Below are 24,457 nucleotides of genomic sequence, written 5' to 3' on the forward strand. Positions count from 1 at the left end.
GGGTCCTCGCGGCAACCATCCCGGATCCGGGATGATACCCAGGGGCCGAAGGAGATGAGGCAGATGCGGCCGGCTCGTATTTCAATCACAGCGGCCTGCCTTTTTAGAAAGTATATTTTCTTTAATCCAGTATAACCCAGATATTATCACTTCAACAGGTAATTAACAAAAATTACAAGTATGATATTTCACATTCTTTCTCTTCATGCTAAGTCTTCGAAATGTGCTATGTATTTTACACATACAGCACATCTCCATTTGGACTAGCAGCTTGCCAAGTGCTCAACGACTACATGGGGCTAATGGCTACCTTACTGGGAAGCACCGCTTTAGCAAGTACAGCCTACCTCCACATAACATGTTGTTGAATGCAACAGTGCTCTCTGTTTACTCCTAAAACCTGCACTGAGGGTACACTGAGCTATCAGAGCATAAGGCAACTCTCTAAGACACCCGCACACTTCTCTTCCCACCTGTTGGGCTCACAGTCGGTTGTGTTTATCCTTGAACTTATTCATGCCAGTTGTGCTCGCTGTGTAATTATACAATTTAATTATAAAAACCAATGGATGGTAAATTTTGTTATACTTATTTGTAACATAAAATAAATGGTCTGACTTAACTCAGTTATTATGAAAATCAAATGAGATTGTGTAAGTAAAAGTCTTCTCAAACTAGAACTCCATGTAATGGTAGCCATCTGTTGATACTGCTCTCTGGTGAGTTTTGTTTTTTTTTTTTAATAGAAATTATTGTTTCTTTCTAATTACAAAACTTTGGGAGTTACAGAAGAGCACACAGGTGTAAATTGTTCACTAACCACCCTCTCCCCGAAACCAATTTTTTTTTTTTAATTTTGGGCCCTGCCACATGCAGGATCTTAATTCCCTGACCAGGGACCAAACCCATGCCCCCTGCATTGGAAGCACAAAATCCTAACCACTGGGCCACCAGGGAATTCCCAAAGCAATTTTTTTTTTTTTTTAATGAAAACTAAGCTGATGTTCTTAAGAATCTAGTAAAGGCATGTCTCTAAAAAGCAAGAACAAACTGCTGTTGAATTAGATGAAGCTAAAACAATTGTAAAGTAGTGGGGAAAACATTGTAAAAATTTTGTAAGTATTCTGCTCTTAGAGTTTTCCTAATTATCTAACCTACAAAACCAGATGGTGCAGTATGGCTCTGCATTATCAGGAAAGATAAAGCAAAATTCCAATCTGGGGACAGAAGCTCTAAGAAGGTCTGGACACTCCTACACTGTTGATGGGAATGTAAATTGGTGCAGCCACTGTGGAAAACAGTACGGAGGTTTCTCAAAAAATTAAAAACAAAACAACCATATGATCCAGCAATTCCACTGTTGGGTATGTATCCGAAAAAAACAAAAACACTAACTGGAAAAGGCACATGCACCCCAATGTTCATAGCTGCATTATTTACAAAATTGTCAAGGTATGTAAGCAACGTAACTGTCCATCAACAGATGAATAGATAAAATGTGTTATGTCTATAAACAATGGAATACTTCTCGGCCATAAAAAATAATGAAATTTTGCGTTTGCAGCAACATGAATGGACTTGGAGGCCATTATGCTAAGTGAAATAAGTCAGAGAGAGAAAGACAAATACCATTATGATATCACTTATACGTGGGATCTAAAATATACAATGAACTAGTGAATAAAACAGAAAAGAAGCAGACACAGATATAGACAGCAAACTAGTGCTTACCAGCAGAGAGAGCGGAAAGGGAAGGGGCAATATAGGAGTAGGGGGAAAAGGTTATTATGGGATTATACGAAATCGTGCAAAATTTTTGAAAATTGTATAGCACTATAGAATTTAATGAATCTTTTACCCAATTAAAAAAATGGGGCTTCCCTGGTGGCGCAGTGGTTGAGAATTCGCCTGCCAATGCAGGGGACATGGGTTCGAGCCCTGGTCCGGGAAGATCCCACATGCCTCAAAGCAACTAAACCCATACACCACAACTACTGAGCCTGCGTGCCACAACTACTGAGCCTGCGTGTCACAACTACTGAGCCCACAAGCCACAACTACTGAAGCTCGCATGCCTAGAGCCCATGCTCGGCAATGAGAGAAGCCACCACTCTCCGCAACTAGAGAAAGCCTGTGCACAGCAACGAAGACCCAATGCAGCCAAAAATAAAAATAAATAAATTTATTTTTTTAAGTGAAAATAAAATAAAGCATATGAAACTAGGAAAATAAGAAAAAAAAAGGCTTGGACAGATTGTTGTGGGGTTTTTTGATTGTTTTTCTTTTTTAGCAACGAGAATGCAGTGATGGTTTATTTAATTTTAAAATGTTTAAAAATAAAGCAGTTTTATTAATATAAAGGATACCTTTAACAAAAAAAAGACTGTTCCCTTTGATAATTTTTCTTACCCTGAATTCTACTCTGATGAAACAGTGAGTTTGGCTTTCTAATTAATCAGAGAATTTCTGTCTTTAAATGGATGAGTTTAAACAATTTACATTTGTTGTTATAACTGATATGTTTGCTATTAACTCTGTCATCTTATTTTATGTTGTTATATTTTAATCACAGTGCCCTACTTTTCAATACCGAAAAAAAAGATCATTGCCTCTTCGCTCTGCTGTTCTCACCGCAAGTCGGCTCCCACATGGACACAGAAATACAGGCAGACACAAGAAGTGTGCTTCTTAAATATATGGTGAAAGCCAAAATGAATAAACAGGCAATTTTTGGTTTTGCTTGTTTGTTTTTACTTTTGGCAGTGTAATAAAAGTCGTAATTAGGTTTTTTTTTTTTCTGTGCTTCAAAAAAACAAACAAAAATAATTAATATGGTACATCCGACCAGGAAGAGAAAAAATCTCCCAGGACTAATCAGTAGCCGAATGAAAGGGTCACAGACCCTTTCAGGAATCTGATAAATGCTTAAAAAAATAAAATAAAAAATAAACGCTAGTAACACACTTCTGCATAAAGTTTTCTTAGGGGGAACAGAGGTAGGGGCGTCGCGGACCACCTGAAGCCAGTCCACGGACTCATAGGGTTTCGAGGTTAAGTAGCCGCCTGCCGCCACGGGGCGGTATCACTAACCGGACAAATATCTTAAGAGTAAACTGTGCGCACAAAGTGGATTGGAAGACACCTGAAACCAGAATGATTACTTAATACACCTTTCGGTTTGACTTCAGGGGACTGGAGCCTATGGAAAGCTTGGAAAGCTTGGAGAAAACACGGACAAGTGGAACTTTCCGGCGGGTCTGAAATCAGACTGGGCGGTGGCAAAGTAGCTGTTCTGCGCCTGCGCCGAACTTCCCGCATGCTCAGTGGCTGAGGTAGGTTTAGTCTGCATCCACTGATGACCCATCCGCGGAGGGTAAGCGCTGTACTGGACGCTGCGGGGGACCTGTTGCTTGGTAACGCTTTTTTGGTTACCCCTGAAGTCTCTTTCGTCTGACTTGGTGCCAGTCTTGTCACTGTAAGTAATTTTCTCTCCTGCGGGGCAGCGCAAGGGCCTTAGGCAGATCTGAGTAGTTTATTGGTCCCCTAACTCCACCCCTCTGCACAGATATGAAGAGATTCAAAGGATTTATGTTAAAAAAAAAAATTACGCAAATCAGAGTACTTCTCCAGATATTCCGATATCGGACCTAGATTCTTCAGTGTCAGCATTTTGATTGTTTACCTGTGCCCCGGGGTCTTTTTATGGCCATATGTTGTTGAAATAACAAGGCAGACTTAGACGGTGAGTTCTTTAGTGCATCCAAATTTAGAGGCTGTCTTACGCCTAAAATTAAATTTCGTTAAAATAGCAGACATTCTTCCTACTGCCTTTTCTGGTTGTAGACTTGCTTTATTTATTTAGATTCCCTGAAAATGTGATTGCTAGTTTAAAAGATGTGTACATTTTACTGTTAATAAGATTTTCAAAAAAGCGGTTTCACCACTTTACATCCTCGCTAATAATGCTCAGGAGGATCTTCCCTCACACTCCAGCCAACACTGGGCAAACTTTCTTATCTATGCCAGTCTTACATATGAACAATCATTTCTCATTGTTTTAGATTGCATTTCTTTCATAATTAGTGAAATTGAGCATTTCACGATTTAATGGCCTTTGCTTTTATTTTTCTAAGTATTGCCTATTGGCATCACTTGCACATTCTTCTGTTGAATCATTCATCTTTTACATATTGATATATGTAAGCCCCTTATGTAACAAAATTAGCACATTCGTCTAGTATGTGATACAAATTTTTGTTATCATTTTGTCACTCATCTGTTTGCTTTATGGTATTTTGGCTATATAAACATTTTAATTTTTATGCCTTCAGATTTATCAATATATAATGGATTCTTGGTTTTAGTCATGTTTAAAAGTGCTTTTCCAAATTTATAAAACATTTCACTCATGTTTTATCCCCATACTTTTATAGTTTCATTCTTTACTTTTAAAATCATGCATTGATCTGGAATACACATTGATATAAAGAAGGCAAAAAGATTCCAACACTTTTTTAAAAGATTAGCAATTGTCCCCACCGTTTTTTGCACAATTAACTTTCCTTCATGATTTGAATTATCACCTTTAGTGTATTTGGATCTATCTCTGGAATTTATTTGATTGCATTGATTTGTCTCTCAAATTCTGCCCAGGACTAAACTTTTAATTACTATAGTTTTATATCATATTTTGATATATGCTCATTTCTCTTTTTTTCAGAATTTGCTCTGTTATAGTCAAGTTCCAAAAGATAAATTGTCTTAGTATTTTGAGTGGGAACTCACCATTTATTTATTTTTCTTTTTTTTTATGGTTCTGGCAGCTTTATTGAGGTATAATTATCATACAATCAATGTAAATATTTAAAGTGTATAATTTGATATAATTTGTTTATCCACTCACCTGTTGAGGGACATTTGGGTTGTTTTCAGATTTTGTCTGTCACAAATAAATCTGCTATAAACATTCATGAAGAAGTCTTGGGACTTCCCTGGCGGCCCAGTGGTCAAGAATCTGCGCCTCCAATGCAGAGGGCATGGGCTCGATCCCTGGCTGGGGAGCCAAGATCCCACGTGCCGTGCTGTGTGGCCAAAAAATTAAAAAAAAAAAAAAAACAACCAAACAAACAAAATTCATGAAGAAGTCTTTGTGAGCACTTACACTTCTTTTTCTCTTGGCAAATAGCTAGGAGTGGAATGCTGGGTCAGCCAAACTGTTTCCCAAAGTAATTGCACCCTCTTACATTCCCACCCGCAATGTGTGTTACTCTAACCAGTGTGTTGTGAATGATGAGGTCTCCCACTGGCTAGTGGGTGCATGAACTCCCAAGCCGTGTGAGCTCTGAAGATCACACCTACTGTTCCTTCAGGTAGTTTCCTCACCTGCCTGCACTGATTAGCAGGTCTCCAGAGGTCTCTCTGGTACTCTGCCCTGCACACTCCTATCATGTTGGCCTCCGCAGACACCCAGCTCCATCTCCTCAACTTGGATACTACTGCACTCCCCCTGGGTTCCGATTTCATCATTTATTTTAAGAACCTAATCCTCATATGCTCACCACCTTTATATTGAATTCAAGATACCTCTCCCAGGCTATGAGAAGAAATGGATCATTGATTCCTATTGTTTTTGTCCTTCTGAACTAGCCATGTTGACAGCTGTAAAGATTCCTTAAATGATAGGATATTAGGTTGATTGCCTTAAATGTTGTACAACCCTTTTTCATACTCCAAGCCTCAAGCCCAGAACATCATGAAAAAGAACCTGCGCTGTGATTCTGGGTCATATTGGTAATATTATATCCTCAGAGTCAAAATAATGTTGCGGAAGCTATAGGATTTTTTTTTTTTTTTTTTTGCCATTAACGCTGCCCTAATGTCCCTGCAGGATAGCCAGCAATGAGAATAATCATTGTAATAATGGTTAGCCAGCATTATTTAGTGCTTACCTTGTGCCAGAGACTGATTTAATAATTACCATGACTCTGTGTTATAATACTATTGCTAGCTCCATTTTACCAATCGAGGCACAAAGAATTTAAGTGGCTTTCCCAAGGTCACACAACTAATGTGTGCCAGAGCTAGGAATTGAACACAGGAAGTAGGCTTCAGTGCCTGTGCCTTTAATCCCTGTTTTTGATGAGCTTTCAGAGAGACATGCTTACAAAAGTTAGTGTTTTACAAGCCAGAAGGTGTATAACTAGTAGAGAAGGAAGTACAGTGGATGTAATCTGAACTGCTATAAGGAAGTTAAGGACTTGCAGCTTCATTTTATTGACATATTTGATAAGTATCCTTTCTACATCCTCCTCTTCCACAGCACTTTTGAAAAGATGCATTCAACAAATTTTTTAAACTGTATTTAAGTTAATGGCTAAAGAGAAAAAGACAGTCAGGAGCAGAGTCCTGCAATCTGTCAACCAGTGACCCTTTTCCAGCTTGAAAGTGAATCATGAATAAAATTATGGGGTAACATTGTTCACCTAGTTATGAGTACACCTAACAGTGGCTCAGGATGGGGGATGAGGGCAGTTGGACCATGATTCAGTCCCAGCTAAGGCTCAGCCCACCCCACTGGGAATTTGGAAGCTAGGAAGACCCAGCAGAATTGGGGTGGCAGCCCAGCTGGAGTGAGGAATGGCCTTTACACCCCCCTGTTGACCAGTTTCAGGTGAAATGACTCTTCTCAGCAGATAAATTCCTAAAGACATGGCAGCCAAAGACCATCTGTTGGCAGCCCTCTCAACAGCTGGGGAAGTAAGTCCTTCAACCCCAGAGGGAATCTGGGTGATGTATCCCAGCATCAAAGCAGTCAATAAAATTGCAGGATTTGAATCTGTATTTTCAAAAAGGAAAGTACTTGATCCTAAAGACTGTTTTTTTCATAGTTTTTATTGGGCCAGGGGCTGCTTGACACTCATTACTTTTCCAAATGCTTGGTCTTCAGTCCAGTGGTTATCCTGCTTGTTCTCTTTATTTTGCTACTGATGAGGATGGTAGCCAATAACCAGCAGATTAAATTTTATTCAATCTCTAAAGGAATATTCATTGAGTTTCAGAAACTAAATGTAATCACATGCAGTCCCTCCCCTTTTTAATTACTTCCCACATACACACACATCCCTTATGCTCTTCATACCTCTGTCAGCACTTACCAGTGTTATGTTATAGACATTAGCTTACAGTATTTTACCCTCAGCCCACCAAAATATTAGCTCCTTAAGGGCAGGTATTATACCTTATTTTTTAGCCCCTGCAGCACGTCCACAGCTTTTGTACATTACATTTGTCATACATAAAACTTATTCACATGTTTATAGTCCTGGGCCAGTTACCCCCATGCCTCAAAATGTCCCATCTGCAGAGAAAAAGAATACTATAGAATTTATTGGGAGAGCTAATGCTGAAATGGAGTCTTTTTCCAAGTCTCTCTTAGTAAATGTTTATTAGAGAATCTATACAGTTAATTGAAGCAGTCTCAAGTAAACACTCAATACCAATATGTTGAATTGAATTCAAGTAAATGAAACCAGCAGTTGGCTTTGAAAGTAACATAACATTTCTCTCGATTTTCCTTTAGGGCACGTCATGGCTTCCAGTCACACTGTGTTGATGCGGTTGGTGGCTTCGGCATATTCTATTGCTCAAAAGGCAGGAACGATAGTCAGGCGTGTTATTGCTGAAGGAGACCTGGGTATCGTGGAGAAGGTACTGAAAGTCTCGTCTCATTTCATACCAACTCTGTTTTTGTCCCTTGAGGTTTAGCTAAAAGGATATAATAATCTGGACAGACTTTAATAGTTGAAATACTCAATGGCTCCCTTATGGCGATTGCAAGACCCTTAGTTCAAATGGGCTCTATTTCTGCTCTGTAGAGGACTCTAGACTTCCTACCTCCAAAACCTTTACTTATATGACTGGGCCTTCTAACCGCTGTCTAGCTCCAGAGCACTGGAACCAAGCTTCATATCCTGAAGTAATCTACTTCATGCAAAGCCGTGCAGTCCTTGGTGAACTTGACATGTTTGGTAACATCTGGCATTTAAATAAGTATCCCCTATATTCAAAGCTTTAAAATGTTTTTTCTGCATGGAAAAGAAACCTAAAGCAAAGGTTTTCTTTCCAGTATGATAATTAAAAACTTAGGTAAATTAACAGAAAGATAGTTTATAGTGTTAGTTGATTCTTAAAAGAAATCCCACCGTGCATGTGTTCTAGTTTAAAATATAATTTCTTCCACAAGATTTTATGATTATTTCACATTACAAATTTTTTTGTTTTATTTTTGCGGTACGCGGGCCTCTCACTGTTGTGGCCTCTCCCATTGCGGAGCACAGGCTCCGGATGCGCAGGCTCAGTGGCCATGGCTCACGGGCCCAGCCTTTCAGCGGCTTGTGGGATCTTCCCGGACCGGGGCACGAACCCACGTCCCCTGCATCAGCAGGCGGACTCTCAACCACTGCGCCACCAGGGAAGCCCTGTCATAATCTTTAAGGAAAATTGTATTGTAATTTTTCCCAAGTGGGAAAATTTTAGGATATGATAAACATTTTAATGATTTGAAATAGAGATGTAGTTAAGATGCTCCTTTATGATTAGTCAAGCATCTATTTAAGGCTATTTGTATAAAAAAATAAGGACCTTATATATATAAGTAAAAAACAACTTAGAAATAAGTTCCTGTGAACTAATTATAGGATATTCAACATAACTACTTTTAAAATTAAGAATAAAAATCACAAGAACTAGTGAAATAAATCTCATTTCCTTTTTTGATAGATTTATGGGCTTAATAGTATAGGAAATAGATATAGGGTATCTTGATTTTGAAATCAAAATTGATTTGAATCAACTTTTTAAAAAATTTGTTATGGTCCCTCATTTTCCATTTTCAAAAAGCATTCAAGCTATTTATAATATATAGATGATATCTCTCATCCCCCATCCTGAGCCACTGTTAGGTGTACTCATAACTAGGTGAACAATGTTACCCCATAATTTTATTCATGATTCACTTTCAAGCTGGAAAAGGGTCACTGGTTGACAGATCGTAGGACTCTGCTCCTGACTGTCTTTTTCTCTTTAGCCATTAACTTAAATACAGTTTAAAAAATTTGTTGAATGCATCTTTTCAAAAGTGCTGTGGAAGAGGAGGATGTAGAAAGGATACTTATCAAATATGTCAATAAAATGAAGCTGGAAGGGCTAGTTGTTGTATTGGATTGCAGAATAAGTATTCAAAATAGTTGCAAACTCTGAGAAAGGTGGGCCAAATTCAACAAGATATTACAATAGGAATAAAGTCCTATATTAATGTTCAAGTAATAAGGGGGGAGTCTGATTCAAATTTGTGTGAAAAAGAGGTTTTAGTTGATCACATACATGCTCAATGACAAGCCAACAATGTAAAACAGCTACTTTCAGAAGGCTACTAATCTTACTGTCTTTCCTTTTTTATTGTTTTCTCTATTATGAAACATAGGAAGTGGAGAAAAACAGCAAAAAGTACAAAATCATCTATTAGGCCACCACCGCCAATATTTTGGATCATATCTTTGCATATTTTTCTCTTAGCATTATTTATTTTGTTTAAATTGATTTTCTCTTGTGATTATATTAGACGGACCACTTTGTAGCCGATAGCTAAAGAGTAATAGAAATACAGTGTTCAAGTTAGAAAGAAAGATAATAACCTCACTGTCCTCTCTACTGGTCAGACACTTCTAGTACTTTATATCCACTTGTTGACACCTCATTTTAAAAGAGACAGGGCAAAAACAGATTTGTCACACAAAGTATCTAGAATGGTGAGATCTGGCACTATGTCGGTAGAAAGAGCAGGGAATATCTTATCCTAGAGAAGAGTTGGGAGAGCTTTCCTCATAGAGTTGAATGGCTATCAATGTGTCTTTTTTTCTCTGGAGCAGTGGTCTCTAAACTTGATTGATAGGTAAGTAATCTTCAATTTCAACAATTATTTTAAGTAGTTTCATTCCACAGATATTTACAGAGCACCTACCGTGTGCCAGGTACAGTTCTTTAGAAAATAAAACAAAGGTCTCTGCCTTTGTGGCACTACATTCTAGCAAAATTGTTCTTTACATTGAGATAACCAGCAAACTTCCCTGTGGCAGAAAAGAGTTTGATTTTCATAGTCATTCCTTATCTCACTACGAAGTATTGCGAAAGATCTGCTATTTAAGATAAAATAATGTGTAAATCCACCTAAACAGGCATGTATAAATTGCAACATGTCTTAATTCTCTGAAAGCAAGCTAACCAAGGAAGTGGTCACTGTCTTTCACAAGTGTGACTATATGAGTTATGGATTCAGTTGAGTGCCATAGGTGAGTTATGTAGTAAATACTACTGCCATTCACTTTTATTTTTTTATAGTTTAGAAATAAAAATTTTGAAATAAGAAATAACGAATCATTCTGAGGACCTCTTGAATTATTAAAATTAGGATTGAGTGGAGTTTATAGAAAGATCCATATAAGAAATACCTTTTAAATAACTAAAGAGTTATTTATTATTATTAACTGCCTTGAAAATTGTGAATTTCTTGTCTGTCAACCTGCTTAAGCAAAAGATTAACGTAGAGATCTTATAAAAGGAATTTGTGAACTGGGGGAGAAAATATTCTAAGTAATTTAAAAGCTCCTTTCCAAACTTTAGCCACTATAAATCCCATGAGAAAAACCCAGCCAAGAAACTGACTCATATGATGTTAATTTAAGCTTGATCAATCTTAAAACAGACAGTGTAATTTAAATGGATATAGATAATCACGCATGAGGCATCAAAGAACAACTTATTTCATACTTAGTTCTGCTAAAATGTGCTTTCTTTGTTGCAGACCTGTGCAACAGACCTGCAGACCAAGGCGGACCGATTAGTTCAAATGAGCATATGCTCTTCTTTGGCACGGAAATTCCCCAAACTAACAATTATAGGGGAAGAGGTAAGACTATCATATATTTTTTTAAATCCCTGTTTACTGTATGGATTTGTAATTGCCCCTTTAGTGATTTATACACTACTTTTATGATTTCAAGCATTATATTTTTGTGTTTTAACACAAAAATAACTATCATTTTTCTTGGACTTTCAGAAAATATCTGCTTTTAATATTTTGGTTTATTTCTAGGCCACATATGTCAGTTCTTGACCATAGATGATATGGTTACTGTTGTGACATTCAACATACAAAGTATAAGATGGGTGGAGTTCTAGAACTGGAATAAAATGGGTTTTATGGTTCCTGTTTTTTTTTTTAATTAAGGCTTATTTGCATACTTATTCAAAGACTAACACTGTGAAGGTGAAGGAATTGACATCTCATGTATTTGAGAGTTAGACATAGCTGATAGCAGAGCCACTTGTGTAAATAGGTGTATACTACTTAAAAATTCTTTTCTTTTTAATCCTTGTTCAGGATAATGAAGTTGGGATCCTTTGTAATCAACTTTGATGAGCCATATGTGGTTGTTTTTGCAATTTTATTCAGTGTGCTTTAAAAGCTCTAAATAGAAATGATAAACAGGAAGGACTAGTGAAACCTGTGATACTGCATTTCTTCTTGTTGCTGAGACAGACGGTATTCTGTAAACAGGAAACCGCTTCGGTCATCATCTGTGTTCTCTGCTTTAGGATCTGCCTCCTGAAGACGTGGATCAAGAGTTGATTGAAGATGGTCAGTGGGAGGAGATACTGAAGCAACCATGCCCATCACAGTACAGTGCTATCAAAGAGGAAGACGTATGATCCATGTTATTACTTAACTTTCTATTTATCTTCAGTTTTTGTCGTAGTAAAGGAAATAAATTTGCCATCATGATGAAAACTTGGTAGTTATAAAACAAGGGAAACCAGGAACTTGAAATCTTTCAGAGCCAACATATAAGTGCCTGGCAACCATATGGGATGTCTGACCTATTCACTTCGAGTTCATTTTCTCATTCTATTGATTTCCTCTTCACTCTAAAACTGTTATTAAAAATACTTTTGGGGGAATTCCCTGGCAGTCCAGTGGTTAGGACTGGGTGCTTTCACTGCTGGGACCTAGGTTCAGTCCCTGGTCAGGGAACTAAGATCCCTGAAGCCGCGTGGCATGGCCAAAAAACAAAATACTTTTAGGGAGAAAATCTAATTTGTTATTTAGTAAATTTGGTAGTATTTAGTAAATTTGGTAAAACATTTCATTGGTAGTTGGAGCTGGAAGGAGATGAAATGGATTGCTACCTTATATTTTTGGAAGGCCATAAAAATTACCCCCCTTGCTTTTGATTGTTGCTTAAATTAAATCTATGACTTCAGATAACTATCAAACTTCTTCAATTTTTGAGTTTTAATTTATGTAACACTCATTCGTTGAGCACTTACTATGAGTAAGGCACTTTGTTCTGTGATATGCAGTATAGAAAAAAAGATGTGGTGTCTCCCGTCAGAAATATGCCCTCACAAATTTACATCAAGCATCTAGTGGTTAATGGCTGCGTATCCTGAATCATATTAAAAGTCCTAAGAAGAGGGGACTTCTTTTTTATGCTACTGCCAGTTTTATAAACCATTCATTTTTCTTGGCCGCATATACGTGTGTCCTTACGATAATCAGACTGTCATTATTTATCTTAAATCAACATTTATATATAAAAATGAGTAGCATCCACACAAAACATTTTTGGTGCCACTTTAAAGTTTTCCTTATATCACCATCTAGAGCCCAGGATGTTCATGGCCACATGTTTAGTGTTCAGGTAACAATAAACTTTTACCAGTTAACCATTTTATATCAAAATTTTTTTTATTGAAGTATAGTTGATTTACAATGTTGTGTTAATATTTTACTTAATATTTTACTTTTTTACTATTATTTTTTAATTATTTTAATTATTTTTAATTATTTTTAATTATTATTTAATTATTTTTAAATTATTTTTATTTTTAATTATTTTAAATTATTTTAAATTATTTTTATTCTAATTATTTTTAATTTTAATTATTTTAATTATTATTTTAATTATTTTTTAATTATTACAAAATTATTACAAAATTATTACAAAATTATTACAAAAAAATATTACAATGATGACATTGGCTTAAGCCACCCATAATATAATTTCAAAAATTAAAAAAAAGATAGTTTTAGTTTATCCATTTAAATCAATTTTTTAAATTTTATATGCTCAATTTGGACATTTCCTCTTTTTTAGCTTGTGGTCTGGGTTGATCCTCTGGATGGTACCAAGGAATATACTGAAGGTTGGTATCTCTTTTATATTTGTATTTGACAGCAGTAGGACTAATATATGATGTTTAGTTGTAAACATTTAATCTCCTTCAAATACCACCCCCCCATACTCCACCAGTCCCACAATCCTAATGTCCCCTGGATGAAAATAACTAACATTAAACCAATGTAACCGAAGGGACTATACTGAACCCCCAGCTTTATTGGGTAGAAAAATGATGAAAAGTGTCACTGTATCGCCTTGCTCTGCCACCATCCCATGCCCATCCCTCGCTCGCTTCCTCAGCGAACTGCTGTCTCACTTCACAGCCTCACCTCTAAAGATGGGTTTTGAAACACAGTGCAATATTTCTCCTTCCTGAAATTATCTAAGATGAGCAAAATTAGAAGGCAGCAAATTAAAATAAAGTTGGCAACGCTGAAGTGAGAAGTGCCAGGCTCAGAGCCAGAGTGGTAGGTTTTAGGAGCGTAGCATAAGCTTAGATTCTTATTTTTGAGAGGAAGATCAACGTAGCTTTTCTTATATTGGTTCTCAGCTGAAAAAAGAAAACTGTCTCGTAATTCCTAGAAAAAACTCTCTCTGCCCTTGGATGAGACATATCTACGAGGAGTGAATCCTGTAGTACGTGTGAAAATGTCTCTGTAATCCATTGAGAAATAGGGGCACTCTAGGCAGCTTCAGTGCGTGTAAGAACACCTAAACAGCTCATTCAGCTCTCAACCCTGACCTCCAGAGGTTTTGATTCACTAGCTCTGCAAAGGAGCCTGAGAATCTGTACTGAAAAAATTGAGCCAGTTAATTCTAATGCTGCTTGTTAGTCCATTGGCCCCGCTGTGAGAAATCTTAATTTAGGGGCTTGAAATGCAAATCTAGAGAGTAATCCTGCAATCGAGAGTGATCTAGCAGGCAGAGGTGAGTCGGATGGTGGTAGAGGGGGGCACAGAGGAATCTGATGATGATGGCTGCAGAGTTATGGCTGATTTACTTGATTGGTTTACAGATGATTACTAATGGGACCATGAGACGATGTGTATCAATTCAATTAAGTGGCTGTAGTCCCTACTTCTGTCCCTGGCCATCTCTCATAATTTGTGTATTTTGCCAGAGTAGGTTTAATCATGGATGAATCATTGCAAATTCCTTACCTTTATTGCAAAAATAACTTGGAGCCATTGATGTGCTGATGATGAGTCATAACCTGAGAAGGTTATGTAATTGATACAAATTTCTTCTTTTTAGGTCTTCTTGACAATGTAACAGTTCTTATTGGAATTGCTTATGAAGGAAAAGCCATAGCAGGAGTTATTAACCAGCCATATTACAACTACCAGGTATTACTATAAATGATACCAAAATATTTTATTAGATAAATAATTATGGTATTATATGATTCTTAATGTTATCTGATCCAATGATTTCTAGCTTGGTTGCACATGCAATCATCTGGGGGAGCTTTCCAAAGTAAGGATTCCCAGGTTATACCCCAGATGTATGGAATCAGGTCCTCTGGGGGGTGTTGATACCAGGAATGTGTATGTATGTATGTGACTGTACACAGACACACTGTATGATTTGCACATATTTGTTATGTATGCCTTATGATTCAAATCATAAGCAAAAGTTTGGGAATTACTGTTATGGCTCTTGGTTAGCTTGGTCATTGAGACACCTGATTTACAGGTGGTGCTTGAAGCACGTTGAAGAAATGAACCATTTCAACCAAGAAAAGAGGCTAGCCATGTGGTTTTGCAGGTAATACTACATAGTGCCTAAATTATAGTCAGCATTAACTAAACATGTTCTTGTACTCTTTTCTCTCATTTTGTCTCTCTAATCTGCTTTGACTTTCTACTATACTCCCAAGAAATTGTCTTCCTTAGAAGTAAGAGGCTAATGTAATTCCAAATCAGGAATATACTGTTAGATCACATTAAATGTTAAAGGAAATTGTTGCAATACAACACTTAAGGTATTTACGTTAGTGTGACCTTGATAGAACTTTGGAGAAACAAAGTAACCAGAGTGGGGACTATTACTTCTGAATCTCTAATTTGAGTTGAGAGCAGGATTAATCTCTAGTTCTAAGATAAGTTTGTTGTTTTTCATATCATTTATGTGATTATAACTTTTTATTTATAATCGTGTGCATCTTACGATTATTCAGCAAAACTATTTATGCATTCATTACTGGGAAAGTCTCACATTGAACTGCTTAAGAGTCCATTCATTCTTTTAATACGACTAATGTTTATACAGTATGATACGCAGACACAAGTTTGCCGTTATCATGTAAACTTTAAAGCAAGTGAAACAGGGGCATTTAATTCATAGATAATATTGCAGTGCGTGGCACCTTCTATCAAAAAAGGATCTAAGCGCTTAGGAATTGTTGACCATTTCCATCACTTCTTTCTGAGATTAGAAAAATTGTATTCATTTTCCACAGAACAATGAAAATCAAAAGTTAAGGGAACCCAGGAGTGAAGCAAAGGTGAGAAAAATAGCTAGGCTTTTGGCTGCACTGGTAGGCAGAAAAGAGGTAGGCAACTTGTGGTACCCCGGTAGTCACTGTCTGTCCCACGTACCAGCTCATTTTCTCCTGCTCTGCTTCTCTCCTTTGTTACCTGTCCCTTCACCACGTTCCCTTCTGTACACTTTCTTTCCCTCCTCTCTTCCTTCTCTCTTGCTTATGCCTTAAAATTTGTTGCAACAAGGAGAAAAGTTGCTTAGCTTTGTTGGTAGTTTTCAAGGCTGAATGTCCAATTTAAAGTCATTATCATCATAGCTAACATTTATCAAGAGCTTACTGTGTACTGACAGACTCGAGGGATTCACATGCATTATCTCATTTTGATACTCACCAAAGTCCTTTAAGGAAGCCTTTATCCCTGTTTTAAAGAAGAGGAAACTGAGACAAGTAACTTGCCCTAGTTGGTCAATGGCAGGTCTGGTACCTAAACTGCAGTCCAAGCTCTTAGCCACTGCTCTACATTGCTCTCTTGAGCCAGATAGAAGACTTTTTACAGTTCAGACTTTATTACTGCTTCTAACAGATCCTGAAGCTGGGAAGCACTCAAAGGAAAGAGCATGGAATAGTGCAAAGAAACCCAGTCTGTCTGTATATCGGAGGTAGCTCCTTAACCATTAGGAATCTTACTGAACTCATCAGTAAGGTGAAAATGTTAGCCTTTTTTACCCCCAGACAGTTGGTGTGGGAACTCTGAAGGAGAGAGTCAGCAAGAGAGGCTGAGAGATCAGGAGCACCGAGGAAGGCTAGTTGGCTGCCTCATGGGATTGCATTTACCTCATCAGGGCGCCAGATTCCACGGTCCCATCCTCTTTGCTGACATATTCATTCACAGAGGTCATATGAGTTTTTAGGGACCAGAGTGCTCATGTCCTCTATTTAGTATGCTTTCCTTTCTTTTTCAGAATAACTGGAGAGCTGAATTAATAAATAGGTTTCTTGGGCACATGAAATTAGTCTCAGCAATTGAGCTGAAGCATAACGAGCGCACAGAGCCTCTCTGTACTTTTCCGATTCCAGCCTCTCCTGTAGTGTAAACTCAAGAGGGAAGAGGGGAAGCACTCGAACATATACTGAGCCCCCAGTGCTTGTTTTTTGGTTCCTCTGTTGCCCCATTTGCTGGGAGTGCCGTCCGCACAAAGCCTTCAGCTCTCAGCCTCTTTGGGGATCGCCTCACCTGTGAAGAACCGCCTTGCCAGTGACACGCCCATTCCCAAGGTAGTCCATTTCTAGTGACTGATGATTGGAGGGGTGTAAAGGCCTGGCATCTCATCCCAGTTTGGGATGTGTTCTCCCCAGTTTGGTACAACTCTGAAGAGCCGTTCTGGCTCCAGAGCTCCCCATGGGGTTGGCTGAAGCTGTGGTCGTGTCTGCATCACAGCTCGGTTTCTCCCTCTGCCCACTCCCCTTCCTTCCACAGGTGTTGATCTCCACTTCCCAGGGAATCCAACCCTGCAGCCCAAGCATATTTCACTATAACAGCACCCAGAGTACTGCTGTAGGGTAAATAAGATGATGTGTGTGAAAGCATTTTGAGAAGTAAACCGAGGTAGTCTACTAGTTTAGTGACGACAAACATTGGCTTTTTAAAAAAATTTTATTTATTTATTTTTGGCCATGTCCTGTGGCATATGGGATCTCAGTTCCCCAACCAGGGATCGAACCCACGCCCCCTGCAGTAAAAGTGCAGAGTCTCAACCACTGGACCACCAGGGAGGTCCCGAAAAATACTGGCTTTGAACACAGATGAGCCTGAGTTTGATTATGATCTTCTTAGAGTCCTTGGTCAGGTTACGGAATGATTCCAAAACTCATTTTTCTCATCTGTAAAATAAGGATGATAATACTATTTCATGGGATTGTTCTGGGGATTAAATGAGATAATATATGTAAAGCACTTAGTATGGTGCGTGGTACATGTTTAGTATTAAGTAAAAATATATGTCTGTATGTCTACTCTATTGATATAGTGGTATTTTGACGACTTTGTGTTAATCTTTTATGCATCAGGTTTACTTTCCATGAAATACCGGTTATGTTTTTCTATATGAAGTGTATAGTTATAACAATGTGGCTGAAAGTTCTTTGAGTGCTGCAAAGGAAAATACAGATTCTGGGATTGCACTGTCATTGTCATCTTACCACCCCAATTGTCAGTAAAATCTTTTAACCCTGACCCCATTATACATGGCCACTCTTCAGTATCGGCATATGCACTCGCTTTGTCTCTATAGCAGCATTATTATATTATCACCATTACTTATTCCCATAGTAATGTGATCCTTATTGTTCCTTGGACAATGAAAAGTAATCAATACACGGTGTTTCATTTCCTGGGGGCTTTATGTACCTTTTGCAAACAGCTATTTTCAAATACAGTAATGACATTGTTGGATAATTCTGAAAGGAACAGGAATCAGTATGTGATGTTGCCTTTCCTGAAGACTCCAGGGAATAACCAGAAGTTCCTTTCCGTACCTTTGGAACCCAATTATTATTATTTTTTTTGGCCGTGCTGTGTGGCTTGTGGGATCTCAGTTCCACGACCAGGGATAGAACCCAGGCCACGGCAGTGAAAGCCCAGAATCCTAACCACTAAGCCACCCGGGAACTCCCTGAAACCCAATTATTAACCAAAACAACAATGAGAACGATCAGTTGATGTTCTCAGGAAAATTTCTTTGTCGATGATACTGCTTTTGTACTTTATAACATTATCATGTTTTTATTTTTAAAAAATCATGTTGCTAATATAACTAAATGTTCTATTTATGGTGAACCTTTCTCTCCAAATGATGACAAGCTTTGCCATTGTTTCACCCATTTACATAGGCAGGACCAGATGCTGTGTTGGGGAGAACAATCTGGGGAGTTTTAGGTTTAGGTGCCTTCGGGTTTCAGCTGAAAGAAGTGCCTGCCGGGAAACACATTATCACAACTACCCGGTCCCATAACAGCCAGTTGGTTACGGACTGCGTTGCAGCTATGAATCCTGATGATGTGCTGCGGGTGGGAGGAGCAGGAAATAAGGTACCAAAATCCATCCATCATCTACCCTGAAATGCAACTGAATTATTAAAAGAAATACTGCACTGTTACAAAATGTGAAATAAGAGTTTGGGAGAAGAGATTAAAGATGGTAATTTGCCATTAAAGACACATTTCAGCAACATTTCAATTTTTTTTTTTTTTTTGGCCGTACCACGCGGCATGTGGGATCTTAGTTCCCCAACCAGGGATCAAACCTGTGCCCCCTGCAGTGGAAGCGCGGAGTCCTAACTACTGGACCACCAGGGAATTCCCTGAACTTTTTTTAAATGTTGTGGTTCAAGTCTTTTTTATCTAAGAGAATTCAGTGATAAGCCATTTGGATAAGACCCCGGGCCTCTTGCCAGTCCTCATTTTCTCAAGGATCCTCTTGGATTACTTCCCAGACCTTTCTTCTACAGACTCCAGGATGGGCCTGCCTTTCCCTTTCTGGATACTTACCCCATTCATTCACCTAGGCTCCCATCCTCCTGAGAACATTGTGAATTGGAACACAATTTGATCTCCATCCCTGATCTCTTCTCATCTGATTGCCCCTTGGTTGTCATGATGACATCCATCAGGTATCTCAAATTCGGCATCCCCAGTTGGAACGCATCCTCTTTCTACCTGCCCCCAGATGTGTTCCTCTCCCTACTTCCTATCTGCTTAATGGCACCGCCATTTTTCTAACTGCTCTAGCCAGACATCTGAAAGCCATCCTAGCCTCCTTCCTGCCTCACATCCTATCAATCTGATCCTACCTATAGATCTTCTTAATTCTTTCCTAATGTCTCATCCATCTCAACCGCCAGTGCCTTAGGTGAAACCTGTCATCATCCCTCAACCAGCCTTTACAGCAGCTTCCAAAATGATCTCCCTCTAAAAGCATTTACTTATAAGAGGATGAAAAATGGAAGTTTAAAAATAGCAGTATTTTGAAAAAAATGTAAAACATTTCAAAGTAAAAATATATTCCTGATAGTCACTGAAATATGATTTCTCTTTGCCCCTACTTTTGTAACTACAAAATGCCATTACCTCTTTTATTCCCAAGGAGGTACCATTCCCCGTAGGAGCAAAGTCCCCACCCTACACAGCTCCCACCTTTTCTCGTTGCAAAGACCTTGTTGGGCAGTTCTTAACTTTTCTGCATCAAGGACCTCTTTGAGAATCGGACGAAAGCCACAGTCCCTCTTCCCTCAAAAAATATACCTGGCATAGTTCTTGGCACATAATAAGACTTGACACAGATTTCTTAAAAGAAAGAGAAAGCTTTTACTCAGAAGTCTGCAGCAAGGGTTAATGGTTTGAACGTGTCATTGAATACAGTAATCCTAAAAAGAATAGCTGGTTACCTTATGTTCACTGAGGCTCTCCTTATTCTCCCAGGCTGGCCTCTTCATCTCAATATTTGAAGTCTGAATTTTACAGCACTAATTACTTTACAGTATAACCAAAAAATAAGTCAAGCAGCTAATGAAAGGCTGATAGCAAGTTACTGCTGAGAGTCATGCGGTTTCTGTCGGTGACCTCAGATTTTTTTTTTTTGGCTACACCACGCGGCATGCGGGATCTTAGTTCCCTGACCAGTGATCAGACCCGTGTCCCCTGCAGTAGAAGCATGGAGTCTTAACCATTGGACCACCAGGGAAGTCCCTCAGTGACCTCAGTTTTGTATGAATATTACAGGGCATTAGTAAGATAACTGTTTGATTTGATTTTTATTTATTTATTTATTTATTTATTGGCACACCGTGCAGCTTGCGGGATCTCGGTTCCCCAACCAGGGATCAAACCCGCACCCCCTATAGTGGAAGCACGGAGTCTTAACCACTGGACCACCAGGGAAGTCCAAGATGACTCTTTTAAAATTCATACTTTGGTAGCAGAAATAGCAACAGATATGATACCAAAACAAAGACTTATGAAACTGCTTTTAGACTAGTCAGCATCACATATCTGTTAGGATTTATTACAATCTATACACTATTGTACTGGTCGATATTTCTGTATCCTTTACATAATAATGATCAAATTTTTACAAGATTAAAAAGCTTTATTTTTTCTACAACAAATATATATTGCTTTTACTGTAAGAAGAAAAGACAGCATAAAAAAGAAAACCTTATTTTAACTAACTTAGAATATAGAGACCGTTCAGATATCCTCCTTGTAGCTTATTTGACTTCTTTTTTCCCATCAGATACTACATTATTATGCATGTATTCTATATGTTTCTTCATAATACTCATTTACACCTGCTAAAGGCTTTAACCCAAGTCTGACAGAGGAATTGAAATATACTGACAGAAACAAGCAGTTTCTCTTTATTTGTACCTCAGTTATTTCATGGTTGAGGGATAATTATTCTCTTAACCTTACAGATTATCCAGCTGATTGAAGGCAAAGCCTCTGCTTATGTATTTGCAAGTCCTGGATGTAAGAAGTGGGACACCTGTGCTCCAGAAGTCATTTTACATGCTGTGGGAGGTTAGTCCATTTTATTTGGGGGAATTACAGTTTTTATACAGTTTTCGTACTATGCTAGGACATATTTCAGTAATGTTACTTTACCTAGACTCTTAGGATATAAAAGATAGAAGGAAAGTTAGAGGTTATCCAATCTAAGCCTCGCATTTCATAGGTGAGAAAGTAGATTTTCAGTGAATTCATTTTCCTTTAGTTACAGTTTCTATTTTGGACCTTGATCTACACACAGTTCATTTAATTAAACTCTTATTAATTTATGGCTTTAATGCTTTTAGGGGTTTTTCTTCTTGAAAAGTAAAATATTCATCATCATCCTCATTAGTTTCTTTTGAACCAATATTGTATTGGTAAATGTCTCTGTGCTAGTGCTTAAAGGTCATAGAGTTGGAATTTTTTTAATCTACCTGCAAAAATACTACAGATATATACACAGCAAGATGATTTTTCTAATTCAAATAGACATCAGATCACATCTACTCTTTTTTTTTTTTTTTTTTTTTGCGGTATGCGGGCCTCTCACTGTTGTGGCCTCTCCCGTTGCGGAGCACAGGCTCCGGACACGCAGGCTCAACGGCCCTGGCTCACGGGCCTAGCCACTCCGCAGCATGTGGGATCTTCCCGGACCGGGGCACGAACCCGTGTCCCCTGCATCGGCAGGCGGACTCTCAACCACTGCGCCACCAGGGAAGCCCCCACATTTACTCTTAAACACTTGACTTTTATTTTATCATTTCTCCTGGTACATTATTGTGTCGATAGCTCAGCATATTACATGACAAGGAAATTAAATTCATCACGATCCATTCTCATTAGAATGTTAAATGAGACTGTAATATAACACAGTTATGTTTTATGAACATACTTCACTTAAACTCTTACCAAATAAAATGTTACTAATAAATGGTAGAATGAAGAAAACACTTTTGAAACCGGGAATCGTGGGTGATGGAGTATAACCAATAGGAAACGTAATCACTCCAGGAAAAGAGAAATTAATTGATATTGAGAAGTATAAATTGAAAATACTAAGTGAAATTATTTTAATCAGGCAGAAAAAATAATGATTTAGCCTTTAGTTAGTCAAGTTCCTCTGTAGTCTTAAATTGTAAGTGAATTAATACTTAACCTTTGTGGTCATGCATTATCTTCCTTATTTTATCCAGAATTCAATGGATATTATTATATAGGGAAGCAAGAAGCTGTTAGAAATAACTAGAAACATAATGATCCGATCAGCCATTGACATTGTATTGATGTTTTTTCCATAGGCAAGTTAACCGATATCCATGGAAATGCCCTTCAGTATAACAAGGAAGTGAAGCACATGAACTCAGCTGGCGTCCTGGCCACACTGAGGAATTATGACTACTATGCAAGTCGAGTTCCCGAATCTGTTAAAAATGTACTTGTTCCTTGAAGGGAAATCTCGTCGACTCAGCCAGGAGAAGGATTTGCTCCTCAAAAACTAATTGGATGGAATTTGAGCTCTACCTTTACTTCATTCATTGTTGATCACTGATTTACATTTGGTTACTTAGGAGTAGAAAATTGAATTTTTAAACGTCTTGATTAATGAATCAACCAGACCAATTTTGACATCTGGAAAACTTGTAAAGTCAGTATATTTCACATTTCATTTTTCCTCCTTTTATTTGGAGCAGTGAAAGTAAAGCTTAGTTCCAACTGGCCATCCTGGTGCACTGTTGAATCAGCATTCCTGTTTTGTAAACCAGATTTCTTTAGGGCACAGAACCACAAGTTATTACCTAAATCTCATTCTTGTCTTTCACAGTAATGTAAAACGTTTTCCTACCCCCATTCTGAATACATTAAAATATCATTCTATATGTTGATGAAACAGATTTTGAAGAAACATTTCTTTATAATAAATTATTTAATTCTAGCTCTCTCTGTTATTCACCAGCTTTTTTTGTTTTTAAGTAGTTGGAAACCATGTATTCTCTGCTGTGGGCATTACTTTATCCTTATGGCATCATTATGCAGTTTAACTGTGGAAAGTTAGATAATTGCTCCTATTCCTTCCAAAGAAAGATTATAATGTATGCAATCAAAATTATTCTGACATTCTGCCTAGGTTTTTATTGTTTAGGACTCTGTCCTGTGCTTTTAAATAAATTTCTCTCATTGTATTAAGCAAGTGGTTTAAATTAATCATTCCCAAACCCACTGCATGTCAGAATCACCTGGGAAGCTTTTCAGAAAATATGAATTCACAGGCTCCAGCCAAGCGGTTTTGTCTTAAAATTCCATGTATTTTAAGACAGCTACTCCAGGGATTCAGTAGTCATTTAAGTGTAACACTCACTAGAGACGGTGTTGGAGTACTGTTTTCACAAGGCACCTGCAGGAAGAGGTCTTTGTGGCTTTGACACCATTGGCCCCTCTCCCTCTTGCAACTCTCTTCTCACTGTCCTGTTTTTCTTCTTCCCCCTAATAGCCACTCCTACTCAGTCTCCTTTCTTGGTTTCTCTTTGTCTCCCTTTCCTTGAACGGCAGTGTTCACCATGATTCTGTCCTGAGTTCTCTCTAGATGATCTAATCCACAAATATGGCTTCACTTAAGGGCCTTTTACCCAGAATTCCAAAATCTGTATCTAGCTTAGAACTCTCAAACTCTAGATTTCTATACCCAAAAGCCTACTTTGATGTCTCACAGGTATCTCTGAATTATGTCTAAAAAACTCTTCATTCTTGCCTACCCCTCCCTAAATTATTTTACAAATCTCCAAGGTGATCCTGATAATTGGCCATGTTTGGAAAGTACTTCCTTCTAAGAAAAGAGTTCTCTGTCTATATGAAAACAGTGGACTAGACCTAATTTTTAAAAAAATCTAAGTACAATGTGAGAATAACTTTGAAGTTATTTTCTATAGGCTCTTATAATATAAAAACTTTATCCAAGTGACATATTTGGAAGTCTGCATTCTCTCTCCACTCCCATTTCTTCTACATTAATTTACACACTCACACCCCTTTATTTCTTCCTTGAATCACTGCAGTGTCTTCCTGTCTAATCTTCCTTCCTGCACTGTTACTCCTCTCCAATCCATCTCTCATTGGCTCCAGGTTTTTTAAAAAGCCAAATCTAGTAATGCCACTCACTTCCTCAAAAATCTTTTATGGCTTCCTATTGCCT

The 24,457-nt window shown here is 38.0% G+C and overlaps 1 protein-coding gene and 1 long non-coding RNA gene across 2 annotated transcripts; both read left to right on the top strand.

Annotated features, from left to right (window-relative positions):
* The first annotated feature begins 19 nt into the window (after positions 1–19).
* Positions 20–2,739, top strand: LOC117201770 (uncharacterized). Its single transcript, XR_004483862.2, has 2 exons — positions 20–158; positions 2,573–2,739. It is a non-coding gene; the product is annotated as an uncharacterized LOC117201770 (long non-coding RNA).
* Positions 2,740–3,188: 449 nt separating this feature from the next.
* BPNT1 (3'(2'), 5'-bisphosphate nucleotidase 1) lies at positions 3,189–23,454 on the top strand. The gene is made up of 9 exons (XM_004271023.3): positions 3,189–3,475; positions 7,580–7,707; positions 10,859–10,963; positions 11,653–11,760; positions 13,215–13,263; positions 14,493–14,584; positions 18,613–18,810; positions 21,195–21,300; positions 22,569–23,454. Exons 2-9 carry the CDS (start codon positions 7,588–7,590, stop codon positions 22,715–22,717), a joined length of 927 nt encoding a protein of 308 aa, XP_004271071.1. The 5' UTR covers positions 3,189–3,475; positions 7,580–7,587; the 3' UTR covers positions 22,718–23,454.
* The last annotated feature ends 1,003 nt before the right edge of the window (positions 23,455–24,457 follow it).

Source organism: Orcinus orca, chromosome 1, assembly GCF_937001465.1.
Source record: "Orcinus orca chromosome 1, mOrcOrc1.1, whole genome shotgun sequence".
In the NCBI taxonomy this organism is placed as follows: Eukaryota; Metazoa; Chordata; class Mammalia; order Artiodactyla; family Delphinidae; genus Orcinus; species Orcinus orca.

Excerpts from the sequence above, each read along its gene's own strand:
- BPNT1 (XM_004271023.3), top strand. The coding sequence starts at position 7,588 with ATGGCTTCCAGTCACACTGTGTTGATGCGGTTGGTGGCTTCGGCATAT. Across the intron at positions 10,964-11,652 it reads TAACAATTATAGGGGAAGAG|GATCTGCCTCCTGAAGACGT; the intron begins GTAAGACTATCA and ends TCTCTGCTTTAG. Across the intron at positions 13,264-14,492 it reads TACCAAGGAATATACTGAAG|GTCTTCTTGACAATGTAACA; the intron begins GTTGGTATCTCT and ends TCTTCTTTTTAG.